Below are 14237 nucleotides of genomic sequence, written 5' to 3' on the forward strand. Positions count from 1 at the left end.
GTGTGTGTTTGAGAAAGGGTGGATGGTGTGATACTTGGAGGGTCAGAGTGTTTCAAATGGAAGAAACAGCATATTTGGAGACTAGAAAAACAGAGAATACTTCTTTCATGGATATAAAAGAAGTTCAGTGTGACAGAGGAGGGCTTTGGTGAGAAAAATCATGAAAGTACCCAGGGGCCAGAAAGAAGGGAACCTTGCTCTGTAAGGTGTGTTTAGCAGTTTGACTTTTCCTGAGGTCACTAAGAAGCCAATATAGGTTTCAAGTAAGGCGATGCCATCAGCTCGCCCACAATGGAGAGCAGTGGGAGAGGGGCTCACCGTCAACAGCTGTGTCCTGACTTAGAGAGTGGGGGTCGGGCTGGAGGGAGAGAGCAGGTTTGAGAGGTATTTAGGATGAACAGTGGAAAGAACTATACTGCCTGTGAGATGGGGCGGGGGGGCATGGTGTGTGTATTTGGGGGAGTTAAGTCAAATCTGGTATTCTGTCCATGAGGGGGACACCCAAGACTGAGCTGAGCCTGATTTTGAAGACACTGAGTTTAAATGGCCTTGGATTTGCCTAAGAGGAAGTTTGGATTTGTAGGTTTGGATCTGAGGAACACATTCAAGACTAGAATCTTTTAAAAAGTGGGCATTATCAGTACTAAGCACAGTCACTGAGGCATGAAAGAATGTGAAATGTCCTGGGGAAAAACGTGAATCTCCACCCCAGCAGCGTCCTAGGGAACATCCACATTAAGGCACAGACAAGCATTAAGAACTGCAGGGAGAGGGGCGCCTGGGTGGCTCAGTCAGTTAAGCATCTGCCTTTGGGTCAGGTCATGATCCCAGGGTCCTGGGACCGAGCCCCGCATGGGGCTTCCTGCTCAGCGGGAAGCCTGCTTCTCCCTCTCCCCATCTCACTGCTTGTGTTCGTTCTCTCACTGTGTCTCTCTCTCTCTGTCAAATAAATAAATAAATAAAATCTTTTTAAAAAAGAAAGAAAGAACTGCAGAGAGAGCCTGGGAAGGGGCTGCAGAGAGGTGGGCGGGAGGCCAGCAGTGTGGAGCCCCGGAGAGCTCATTTTAAAGTGAAGATAAAGAGCAGTTTTCTCAAAACAAAACCGTTTAGTATATTGTATTCAAGTTTCCTGTGCACTTGAGCACCCAAGTTTTATTACAATTAAGCTAAATCGTCAGTCTTGTGCACGGATGTTTCTCATAGTGACCCAAGGACTATGGTATATTCTTCCCAGGTTCTTCCTGCGGGACTTCCTGAGTCTTCAGGCCATGAAGATCACGGAACCTCCACTTCTTCGAGTCATGGGCCTGGAAACCAAACAGCAGTTCCTGAGGATTCAGGTCTGGTCTCTGCCAGTGATGGCCCAGTGGGGGCTTCCTCCCCACCATTAACAGGATTGCTCTGCCATCAGCCCGAAGTTCCCCAGCTGCCAGAGTATAAGAGCACGAGCCATGAAACTCCGCCCAAACAGAGCCTTGTGGCTGATCAGAAACTACCTGTTCTTCCAGGACGTGCTACCCGCTCAAGCCAGTCTCCAAAAAAGCCGTTCAATAGTATTATCGAGCACCTGTCAGTGGTATTCCCATGTTACAACAGGTATGGATATAAAGTGCCTGTGACTCTGTTAAATACTTCGTTGAACTGAGGTTTCCTGATCAGATAACATTATGGCCAGTTAGGGGCTAAAGTGGAAACAACTCCATAGTTGTTTTACTCAGAAAAGATAGGTGCTGCATTTTTTTCTTTTTTTCTTTTGTAAACATAGAGGTGAGCATTATAAACCAACTTTTTGATGTGTGGATCTAGACTGAAAACACTGAATCCTGGTTACTCCACAGTCATCAGAACCTAGGGTAATTTGCTAATATTTTGATGAGGTCAGTAACATGCTCCAGTCCTAGCATGAAGTCCCTAAATGAAAAAACAAAACTGCAGAGCATTAGTTTCGTATCATTTGGGGGAGGAAATACCACCTAGCAAGGAAGGCAGCAACAAATTACACCTTGATAGCACCTCTGATTTGTTAGAGGTGTGATGTTGGGAGGACTGGTGTGATTTGATAGTGAATCAGGCCTGTGGGTGTGTTACAGAGGGTCCTTAAGGGTGGAGATTGCTGCTTTATCTAAGCCAGTGAGTGTTTGCACCACAACCCCTGGCCTCAGTCTCCAGGTTGGTATGAGGGAGCAGAAGTGCTCCCTGTCTCAGCCAAGGAGAGAAGCAGTGAAGGTAGTGTCTCAGGGATACAGCTAGGAAGAGGGGGGAATCCACATCCCAGAATGACCCTCTGTACTCTGTCCCATGTGATTTCTGTCTTTGATACAGTATTAGTTGCAAGTTTTAAAATTACACTTTTGAAACAAAGTAGTGGCTAAATTATAATTGGCTAGAATTAATGTTTTGCATCTATTGGTGGAGCCCTGCTTGTTTAAAAATAAGTATATGCCCATTGGCATATCTACCCTAAGTTTGAGAAATATTGTAAGTTCTCCCAATAGCAGTCCCCATGTCAGTTGTAAAAAATGCTCATCATAGGGGCAGCTAGGTGGCTCAGTGGATTAAAGCCTCTGCCTTTAGCTCAGGTCATGATCCCAGAGTCCTGGGATCGAGCCCCACATCGGGCTGTCTGCTCAGCAGGGAGCCTGCTTCCTCCTCTCTCTCTCTGCCTGCCTCTCTGCCTACCTGTGATCTCTGTCAAATAAATAAATGAAATCTTTAAAAAAAAATGCTCATTATAATTACCAGAAGTACCTTACAAATAAAATGGTTTGCAATCCTGACTAAATTGGGGAGAGTTTAAACAACTGAATAGAAATGCATCCTGATTTTCTGAAAATTAAAACATTTGAGGTATTAGTGTTTCAAATACCAAGTTCCTATTGATTAATGGTTTAATTCCATCCACTGGTACTTGTGAAATATTCAGGCTTTGAAAACCTTGTTGTCAGGTTTTTTTAAGGAGGCAGTCAACAAATCTAGTTTCCCCCTAGGTAAAGGAGATTTTACTGATTTCAAGTCAGAACCAGTGTTGTGGGATCAGTCATTGATTTAGCATAAAGCTACAATATATCCAGCCTATATGAAATTCGGTTTCAAAGTAGATACAGATATCCCAGATGGATCTAGCAGATTAAACTGTTCTGTTATTTTGAAATTCTAGTAAAATAAATATTTAGAAATAGTACCGGAATTTTCATAACTACTTGTAAAGAGTGATTCTCTTGCTTTTATGTACAGTTACCATTGTTTAATTTTGTTTGTGTGTATTTGGTTTCTTTCTTATAGGTGTTGGGTTAATATGGGCACATAATATTTCCACGTAGTAGAAAACTTTGACTTTCTCTTGTCATTTATCTCCACTTCCTTTTTTTTTTTTTTTTTTTTTTTTTTTTTTAAAGCACTGAGCTTGCTGGTTTTATTAAAAAAGTACGAAACAAGAACAAGAACTCACTCTCGGGATTGAGTATTGATGAAATTGTCCAAAGAGTGACAGAACACATTCTGGATGAACAGAAAAAGAGAAAGGTCAGTGTTTCATCCAGCTACAATAAAGTGGTCCACTTTGTTTATAAAATATGAGAATGAGAAAAAGCAAAAAAAAAAAAAAAAAAAAAAACCCACAACTGTATCCAGCCAAAGTCTGGAGAACTCTTCAGTTAAGATAGAAGATCTGGGTCACTAAACTTGCTTCTTTCCCCACCCACTTTATCTCTGTAGCCAAATTCAAATTCAGGAAAGGATAAGAAATTATCTGAGGCCAACTCTGCTGCTTCTATGACCAGGGCCTCCCAGGGTCCATCCTCCGTGATTGCTGGACCATCACCCAAAACCAAGGGACAGAAGACAGAAGATTCCCCTGTGAGTATTACATGTGTGACAGTGGAGTCAGTTTTGTTTTTTTAATGTACAAAATAGTTAATCCATGATTTAGCCCCATTCTTTTCATTTCTAGACCTAATTTATGTGACCTTAAAATTAGAAACCAGGGGCTCCTGGCTGGCTCAGTTTGTAGAGAGTGCAACTCTTGACCTTGGGGCTGTGAGTTTGAGCCCCGTGTTGGCCGTGGATTTACGGTCTCTTAGATGGCTTAGTCACTTAAGCATGGACTCTTGATTTTGGCTCAGGTCATGATCTCAGGGTGAAGAGGCTCTGCGCTCAGTAGGGAGTGTGTTTGAGATTCTCTCTCTCCCTCTTCCTCTGCCCCTCTCCCACTCGTGTGTGTGCACTCACTCTCACTCTGTCTCACAAATAAATCTTTAAAAAATATTAGAGACGAAATTTAGATGTACTTGAGTGTCCCATTAGAACAGTCTGTGAATCAGTGAGGTCATCTCTGCTTTTGTGGGTATCTGTGGGTCCCTGTTGGGAGACGCCCCTGCACTCTAGACCAGGGGAGTTCTGGCCACATTGTAGGAACTAGGCCTACTGACAGTCAAATACAAGTTAATTTTTATATTAAGTGTGATATTTTGAATAGTTGGGGAAAATGATTTTTGAATCATTTTATTTCCGTGTCACCATGGGCTTTGGAATCCGAGACCTGGTTCTGTCATTTAGTCACACTGTGAGCTCAGATCATACGTGCTTGTTGTGGCTGTTGTGTGGATGACGTGCTGGAATAGAAGGGTCTGACTCTGTGTTCAGGCAGGTCTGGTAGCTTCCCTTCTCTCTCCCCTCAAGTGCCTTAATGGGGCGAGGGGCACTGCAATGTGCTAAACTTGCCTTAATTTGATATACAGATTTAAAATGTTCTTTGTTCTTTTGGGCAGTAAGAATGTTACTTTTACATAGTTTTTTTTTTTTTTCCCCCATAAAATACTGTGGTAGTTATCTCAGTTGATAAGGCATTATACTTGTCTTTATAATGAAGAAACCGAGGCACAGATGATTCATGCCGCTTGCCAGCACTCCTTCATTCGGTCTGGGTGTGTAGCATGCAATTCCCTAATCCTCACCACCGGGACCCAGCTGATGCTAGGGACTGTGTAGTAGGAACCAAACATGTGGTTGAAAGAGGCCATTCAGGGCTGCATGCTCCGGGTTAAATTCTGGTATAAAGCATGTTTTCCCCTTTTGTCCAATTGTGATACCAGTTTATTTTTTTAAAGATTTTATGTATCTATTTGAGAGAGCATGAGCAAGCCTGAGTCGGGGGAGGAGTAGAGGGAGAAGGAGAAGCAGGCTTCCCGCTTAGCAGGGAGTCTGATGCCAGGACTCAGTGGTGACCTGACCCAAAGGCAGGTGCTTAACTGACTCAGCCACTCGGGCTCCCTGGTATCAGAGTTTAAATGAAATGAAAATTAGAAGAGTTCCTGGCCCCGCAGTGGAGTCAGCGATCCCTGATTGCACAGAATACTAGTTTGCTGGCTTAAACTAAACAGCAAATCTTTGTGTGAATTTGTGTTTTTATTCCTGCTTTTCATTTGTCCACCAATCTTTGGATATTCTCCAAACCGCATACACTCATTTCCCAGAGCGGCTGACTCCAGTCAGAGCACTTAGGAGCACGCGGAGCATTCGCGCAAGACCCCGCCAGAGTGCCTCCCTCTCCCCAGGCTGCTGACGGCCCGGCCTGGGTGCTGTGTGGCCCTCCCGCCGGCCGGATTCTCCGAGCAGTCCTCTCTGACAACCCCCCACCCCCGCCTGAGATCGAATGCAGTCACCGTCAGGGGAGAGAGTACTTTCTGCTTCATGGTTGTTGGCGATCATAAAGTTGTAAAAGCTGACTTATAAGAAGACTGTGCCTTCAAACTGGGACTTAGTTTGATAATCATAGTTAGTTTTTTAAAAATTAAAAGTAGTTTGCTTAATCTTTTCAACTTACAAAAGCAGTGTTGTATACTGTTCATAGTAGCAAATACAAATTCAAAGCCTTTAAAGAACCCCAAAACCCGCCCTCGGGTAACCAGCATTATGATACCAGTATGTATTTTTCTAAACTCCTTTGTCTGTGTGTTTATATGTGAATTTAGTCAAAATGATACTTTTTTGTGTCTTTTTTTCCTACTTAGAAATGTATGTGTCCATCTTTTCATGCTAATAAAAATAAGTCCAGTTAACAGGGTTTTTCAAGCCACACCTAGCTCTGAGCTTTGCAGAGGCCTTAATTTGCCCTTCCATGGGACTGACACTTCCCTTGCTCTCCTGACCCTCCCCTCAGGGGCCACAGAGTGGAGACAGAGCACCTCATTTTACTGTATCTACCACATCAGTGCCCCGGGAGAGACAGAAAACCCAGTCAGCAGTTCAGGGTCTTCAGAGCCTTTAGACACTGTCCCCATCTGCATCCCTGACCTTAATCCCACAGCCAGGGCTGCTTTCATTCACTCGCCTGACAGTTTATGGAGAATCATTTTGGGGCCAGGTTCTGTGCCATTTGCTAAGGATATAGATGAACAGGACTGCTTCCTGGCCTTCAGGTGCTCAGAGTTGGGAGGGGAGGAGGAGTTGGAAAATAATGGTGCAGTGTGGGTAGGTGCCGGGAGTTGTAGGGGGACCTTGTATCTGGTGTCCTGGGTGGCACTCGGGTCTGCTTTCACAGAAAGTGCTGTCTGTGCTCACCAGACTGTGTGCTGCTTGAGCCGGAAACTCTCCCATTCAGCTCTGTGCGCTCGCGGCGGCCGCACAATCCCTGACCTCAGATGTTTGCTGAATGAGCCATCAGTTTGTTTTGTTTTGATTTGCACACGTAATCCACATTCATAGAAACTTTAGAAAATAGCAAAGAAAAAAGTTAAATCTCTTAACTGAAAGTAACTGCTGTTTGCATTCTAGATCTTTCCAGGCTCTTTATAAGGTATCTCTCTCTATGCCCATTCTCCTTATTTCAGAAAAATCAATTATGTGATTATATGATACATACTGTTTTATAACCTGCTTTTATTCAGAGGGTTGTCGTCACCAGCTTTTTGTGTCAGGGAATTTTGGACTTCCATTATGATTTCAGTTAGCCCCACAATAGTCCATGGGGTGGATGTTTCATAATTTATGTTTCTGTCCCCAACTGTTAGATAATTAGATGAGTGATTAATTTATAATATTCATACCATAGTTTGGGTGTGGTTTGGGATAATTAGAAATTTGTAATAATTTCCTGGGAACCTATTAGCCATATAAAACATTTTTTCCTATGAGAAAATTAGAACTTTAAAGGTGTATTTTTTCTTTTTTGTGTGTTTGTAATTTTTCTTAAGAAATGCTATTAAAAAATAAGTTGTTCCCTCAGCCTGCTTAGCTATAATTGGGAGTAATTTGCCACCTTAATGACAAAAGTATATAAAGGCCACTTGTAGAAAGAGCTTATGTAATAGAAAGGAATTGAGCTATTCTTTATTACTGGGACACGTTTGTCTCCACAGGCATCGGGGGCAGCTTCCTGTGAACTATGCCATGATATATTCAAATCCAAAAATGTGCGTGCGCTAAAATGTGGACACAAGTTTCACAAAGGGGTAAGAATTCTCTTTGGCCATCCTGATATCATGAATTTTGACTGTTAAGTATTTTGAACATAAAAAGGGACTTTTTTCCCTCGGTGTCAATACTTCTTGTATTTTCAAAGCACTTTCTGCATAAGCCTCCTTGTGCCAGTGTCCATTGTCTCCCTTTTCAAAGATTGCTGCTGTGGAAAAGGGGAGAGGCCTCCTGGGCTCTGGGGTGTGCACTTCTGCGCACTGTCCTTTCCATCCATCACATCATGGGTGGAGGAGAACAGTCGTAGTTGGCTCCCTCAAATACATTGGTGCTGAAATTCAAAAGAGTGTTTCTTGAAAGGTACTTTCTTACACACATGGATACATAGATGCACAGTGCAACATTTTGTTGATTTAGTGCAGTATATGAAGTACATTTAACGTTTTAGAGGAGAAAAGCTAAACCTAACTGGGCCCATTATGCTAGATCCTGGGAGATCCTGACTTAGAAATTTTCAAAATCTTTCGATAAATATTTTGGATGCTGTGGGCATTCATTCTCCATGCCTGCTTCTGGTTAGGTCTCTGCCATGTCAGTTTATTAATCCCTTGAAAAAAGGGATTAAAAACAATACACTTACTAGGAGGAGTCAAGACAGCTCGCAGTCTCTTGTGTGGCCTGTCTCCTGCAGGTTTGGGGGTGTTGTACTTGGGCTCTAAGACTTAACACATACACCAAGCTCTTAGCAGCAACAGGCAGCCACAAGCAACTTGGGACCACAGTGGGTAGAAAGTTTCCAGTCAAGGATGTGGTATGGAGGCTGGTGGGAGGTACAAGAAGCAAGATCAGGCAGAGAGAGAATCGGTTAGAAATTGGGTGAGTCTCAGGACCAAGAAAATGCCAACCCCTGGAATGAAATGCCAAGACTGAAGCTGGAGTGTAGGGAAAGTGGAGGGACAAGGCCGTCCCCCTCAGATCAGGTTGGAAGCCCAGAGTCCATGGGTCAGATTCTGAGGCAAGATGATTTGTCCCTAGGGCTTAGGGCACACCCCTCTCTTGAGTAGGCGTCAGTGATCCTGAGTGTCGCGCAGCTCCAGGCCCCACCAGACATGGAGGTGAACTTAACCATGTCTGTTGAGGAGCAAGATGGGGGAACTAAGGCTCCCCATGTTCCTGAAGACACTGACTGATTTCATTTTCTCATTTTCAGTGCTTTAAGCAGTGGCTGAAAGGGCAGAGCTCTTGCCCAGCCTGCCTTGCTCAGGATCTCCTGTAAGAAGAGTAGCCAGCACCTTCTGGAAAAGGCCAGCCTGCTTTCCTAGGTAGTCTTCTTCAGTTCACTGAAGAGTAATTTACTGTTTTGTTGAATTGGAAGAATAACAATATATTACTTCTCGTATAAAAAGCAAACATTTGAAGATTCTTTGCACTGTGTGTCGCAATGCTAATAAGTAGAAATCTTTAATACAATTGATGGTAATTCCCCTGCTCTTATTAAACACTTCAGTAATAACAAATAGTGGCTAATAAAATTATGTGTAGCCACATTTCTAAATTGTTGGGGCTGCTTACAGAGGTACCTTCTGAGATGGAAGGCTTCTTTTGGGAAGTGTTGTGAGCACCTCAAAGCAGTACTTGAATTTAAAGTATTCTGACCTATTAAAGTCCCCCAGGTTAAAATTTTTACAAGTCAGTATTCCTTATAACATGCCTACATTTTTCCTCAAAGATTCTGCATTTAAATGGGCTTAAGCAAACACATTTCAATAATCTCTAGTAAATGGTAACATGTCCCCTGATTTAAACCAAAATATTCAAATCTTCTTTTCATGAGACACCATGTGCTTTTGCTTTTTCATTTCATTATTTTATTCCCCCCAGTAGATATATAAAGAGCTTATTTTTCATCACCCAAAAGATGGAGTCTGATTTCTTATTAATGTCAGCCAAGACTTTTTTTTTTTTGCCTTGAAAATTGAGGCTACTTATTCATCACCCAATCCCATATTTGGAACTTCTTTGAATATCTTACTCTTACTAGCAGCATTTGTCCTTTTTCATGAGTTAGAAGACGAATGTTTGGGTATCTTTGTCTAACACATAGTAGGCACCATAGGGAAATAGTCACTATGATTCCCCTCCCTTATCCCACCACCAGAAAGAGGCACTTGTGTAGTTAGGCCGTCCTAGGTGTCTGTGTTTCACTTGTTCTGTGTTTGACATTTGTGCGAAGTAATGCATGCACTCTTATACTGTGGTGTGAGAACAAAACTTTAACTGCATTAGAATCTGTTAAAATACTAGATCTCTTTAGTGATTTGTAGTCAGTGGTAAATATAGAAACGTGAATTCTGGACACATTCCATTTCTCTCAGACATCAACAAAATGTTTTCATTGGGTTCTTTGTTCCCCTGGAAGCTCACAGTCCCAGATTCGTGAACTAATTTGGTCACCTTCCTCAGCCTTGGTTGCTTGTGAGTTTTGATGTCTTAGTGACTTCGTCTATAGATGCTCACTCTTTATTTTGAGGCAGATTCTCCTTGCAGGTCCCTGAAACATTGTCTACATGTTCACAAGAACAGAACTGTAGGTAGATATGTAGGGACCAGTTTGTAGCAGCAGGTACAAAGGAAAAGAAGAGCAGCTGGAGAGTGAGAAAATGTGTTTTGTACATCAAACAGATATTGTGAACATGCCTTACACATGTCCTGGTGTAAGTTTCAAAATAAAGAACATTCTAAAATAATACCGGTTTACTGTCATGCTTGTCCATTTTCCTCAAAAAATTTTTAAAAAGAATTCTAGAAAATTCGAGATACTTACATTATCTTCATTTGGAAAAGAGGAGCCATGATACATCCAAAGACTCTAACCAAGAATCTTAGGAATTTTAGAGCCTGGATCAAAAAACATCCCTCTGTGCTAAATAAAGGTTGCTAAACTCAAGGTCACATGATTGACTATTTTATTTGTGAATAGAAAGTTTATATACAGATGATAGTTTACTGTTTTAGCTATTGTAAGATTTTTCTTGTGAACACATATAAGAATGTTGAAGCTAATCAAATTACATTCCTCAGTATCCATTTTCCTTTGAGGTGCTTATCAATTCATGGACGACTGAGGCCGAGTAGTAGGGTATCTCTTGGAGAATCTTCTGGTGAGCACTAACAGATGATGAAAGAAAACCAGTATTATCAATATATGTTTTTAATCTGATAACATTTAATTCAAAATAACACTTCATTCAAAATAACACATAACTTAAAACAGTGACTATTTCTAAGAGTTTAAATTGTTTTCTCTGCTGAGCAGCTTAATCTATGCTATAAATAATGGGAAATCGAGTAGAAAATTGAAATGGTGCCCTAGCAATGCAAAATGTTACTACATTTTTAAAGTAATTTCTAAGACTGTAGTGGAGGCATGTGGGCAAAAGTGTTCAGACCACGGCAGTGAAGCTATTTTAGGTAGTTTTTCAATCAATTAACTCTCTCTGAAGACATGGATTAAAAGAAACTGGCAGGGGTGCCTGCGGGGGCTCAGTCATTAAGGGTCTGCCTTCAGCTCAGGTCATGATCTCAGTGTCCTGGAATTGAGCCCTACATTGGGTTACCTGCTCTGTGGGAAGTCTGCTTCTCTTTCCCCCATTCCCCCCACCAAGCTTGTGTTCCTCTTTCACTCTCTCTCTCTGTCAAATAAATAAAATCTTAAAAAAAAAAAAAAAAGAACCTGGCAGATGGGATAGTAGCAAATGTGGAAACTCCTCCTACCATAAGAGATACTTAGTGATGAGGCTGATAAAAATTAGACAGTAAAGTTGGTCAGAATGAGGACCAAAAACGTCTCCAATATGGTCCTTTATGAAAGAAATAGGAAATACATTTAGGTATGCTAAGTTTTAATCAAACTATATTAAAAGAAAAATTGTAAAAATAGTTAATCATCAGTCACATCTAATCCCTTTTTTATTTTCTCCTCTTTGTTCTGCCAAGGATCTGAGAAGGGGAGTCTCCCTTCAGGTAGTCCTATACCTTAAGTGGTTTGCTGAGAAGGATGGAATGGCAAGGCCTGGAAGCCAATGAAAATGAGCGTGTATTGAGTATATCCAGTTGTGGGGCACTGGGCTATTTGTTTTGATACAACAGTGAACAAGAAACCAGGACTCTGAAACTTGTTTCCCAGCTGAACAGACACTATATGGTGTGATTCCTGATGGTAAGAAAGGCTTTGAAGTAGTAGGTATATGATTAATCATAATATTAATAATCTCCTAAAGTGTTTAGCATAGTGCCTAACAAATCCTTGATAAAAGGAAGCTAGTAACTGTTGCTAAGATTAGGGCCAAGAGGGGTGCCTGGGTGGCTCGGTTGGTTAAGCCCCTGCCTTCGGCTCAGATCCTGGTCCAGGGTTCTGGAATTGCCCCATGTCAGGCTCTCTGCTCAGCAGGGAGCCTGCTTCTCCCTCTGCATCCCCACCCCTGCTTGTGTTCTCTCAAATAAATAAAATCCTTTTAAAAAAAGAGGGCCTGGAAATAGCATAGGGAAAGAGTTTGGTGGTCTTACAAGAAGGGCTTTGTTAGATTAGGAAGTAAAGTTCCTCAGTGTAGCCCAGACTTTGGAATGTGATCAAGTGGACAAGAGAGCAGAAGAAATCAATTCACCTCAACGTTAATTTGAACAATACAGCTTTGTTCCTGAAATCTCCTTAAGATGACTGTGGGCATTGTGATGATACAGCAAAGGATAATTTAACCTGTGGGTTTCACCACAGATGACCTGGATGAGCAGTCTTGAGGCAGCCATTCCAGTCTATTGAGGCTGAGGACCAAAGCTCTATGGTTGGCTCACTGGGGGTATTTGTACTGGAGCATAGGAGGGGTCCAGGCAGGGTTAATCCTAGTGGAGATGGTGTGTGATCCTGACTTCCTGTTTGGGGGTAAGAACTGTGCTTATTCACTTTGTCATTGCCTCCAGATTATACTGTCTCTCCCTATTTTCCCTTTAAGAGTGAAAAAAAAAGGGGGTACCCTGGAGGCTCAGTTGGTTGTGTCTGTCTCTTGATTTCAGCTCAGGTCACGTTCTCAGGGTCATGAGACTGAGCTCTGCAACTGGGCGTGGAGACTGCTTAAGATTCTCTCTCCCTTTTCCTTGACAGCCCCTCTCCTCACTGCGCACATTGCACACTGTCTCTAAAAAGGGGGGAAAAGATAAAATACTTAGCAAAAACGCAGGAATTAACACTTGGAAACTGCAAAATCCTAATGAGATGACCATCAGTCAGAAAAAATAATTTTGGATGTACGTATGGAAAAAAGTGAACCTTGACCTCATACCATACATAAACATGAACTCCAAATGGATCATGATCCTACGTGTGGAAAGTAAAATAATCAGGCTTCTGAAGAAAACAGACAATCTCCCGGCCTTAGACTAGGCAAAGATTTATTGGGACACAAAAAACATCATCTGGGTAAAAAAATGATAAACTGAATGTCATTACAGTTAACTCGTTATCAAATTACCTTTAAGAGAGAAGTCAAGCTATGGAGTGGAAAAATCCAATGAAGGACCTAGAACATAAAAATGTCACATATCAATAAAAAGACAATGTGTTTAGAAATGAGCAAGTAATTTGGCCACTTCACAAATATCCAGATAGTTAACAAGCATTTTAATAGACAAATTTATTCAATATCCATCATCAGGGAGGTGTGAAAACTGGAATGAGCTATTGTTAGATCCCTGCCAGGATGGCTAATATAAAGAGGACTGACACTACCAAGTGTTAATGAAGATGAGGAGCAACTGGAACTCTACAGACAACCCAAAATGGACAAATTGTCCATATAGGATTCCCTATATGTGAATTTCAAAAACAAGAAAGCAAAGTGGGAGAGGCCAGAGTCACGGTCACTTCTGAGGTGATGCTGCTGACGGGAAGGGCACGAGGTTGTCCACCAGGGCTCTGGAAATGGATCGCTTCAGCTGAGTGACGCTTTCCGGAACAGATCATTTGGAAAATTCAGGGAGTGGTATATTTTAAAATGTGTGCACTTTCTTGTAGTTATTTTCAATAAAACTAACCAAGAGCACAAGAAAAACAACTAAATAATAATAAACCTGAGCCCAGGAGGCCTAGTGATTATTATGGTCTCTGGGCCAAGCTCCTGGAAAGGCTCATCACACACCTGTACACATGGCCCTCATGACTGTTAAGATGAAGCCTGAGGCTGACCTACACACCCCCCTCCACAGAACAGGTGCTCCCTGCTTTGGTTGCTGACTCCTGCCAACTCCCCGCTGTGAACACAGCCAGCCTGAGGTTCTTCAGGAAGCCACTCTGCAGGGTAGTAAGGGGTATGAGCCTGATGCCAAATTTGTAACTGCTGCCGAATCAAGAGAAAACCAAAGAGTACACCTTGCTAGAAAGGTAGTGCAAATTGTCCTGGAGTTGCCTGGTACTGGCAAGGGAGACCATTCTCTCGTTTTGCCATCTTCCTTGGCCTGCGGGGGAGGTCTGGGACGCTGGCTTGGGTTTCCACTGGCCCAGCTAGCAGGAGCCAGTTGTTAATTTTCAGGGATTTTGTGAGCTGGCTGTTCAGCACAACTACTGAAAACTGAATGTATAAACTTAGAGTTAAGTTATATAAAAGGTAAAGGTAATTCCTTCCTGTAGCTATAGTTTATATTTTGGGGGTTACTGATGTATATAGAATCCGTGTGGTGGAAATACTGCGTCATGGGATTCTGTGCATCTCTTCCCACCTCTGTTGTGGTGGGAGTATCACCACCGTAGAAATTGGCGAATGCTACATATCAAGGCT

At 42.2% G+C, this 14237-nt stretch overlaps 1 protein-coding gene across 1 annotated transcript in view; it reads left to right on the plus strand.

Moving 5' to 3' along the window:
- Window positions 1-10157, plus strand: part of TTC3 (tetratricopeptide repeat domain 3) — a 130172-nt gene extending 120015 nt beyond the window's left edge. Inside the window, exons 43-47 of the mRNA XM_059392334.1 lie at window positions 1235-1596; window positions 3396-3522; window positions 3715-3855; window positions 7356-7448; window positions 8621-10157. Of these exons, the coding sequence (XP_059248317.1) occupies window positions 1235-1596; window positions 3396-3522; window positions 3715-3855; window positions 7356-7448; window positions 8621-8686 (789 nt within the window). The 3' untranslated portion in view covers window positions 8687-10157. The remainder of the gene's footprint in view (window positions 1-1234; window positions 1597-3395; window positions 3523-3714; window positions 3856-7355; window positions 7449-8620) is intronic.
- Window positions 10158-14237: the final 4080 nt, after the last annotated feature.

The sequence above is a fragment of the Mustela nigripes genome, chromosome 2, assembly GCF_022355385.1.
Source record: "Mustela nigripes isolate SB6536 chromosome 2, MUSNIG.SB6536, whole genome shotgun sequence".
Taxonomy (NCBI): domain Eukaryota; kingdom Metazoa; phylum Chordata; class Mammalia; order Carnivora; family Mustelidae; genus Mustela; species Mustela nigripes.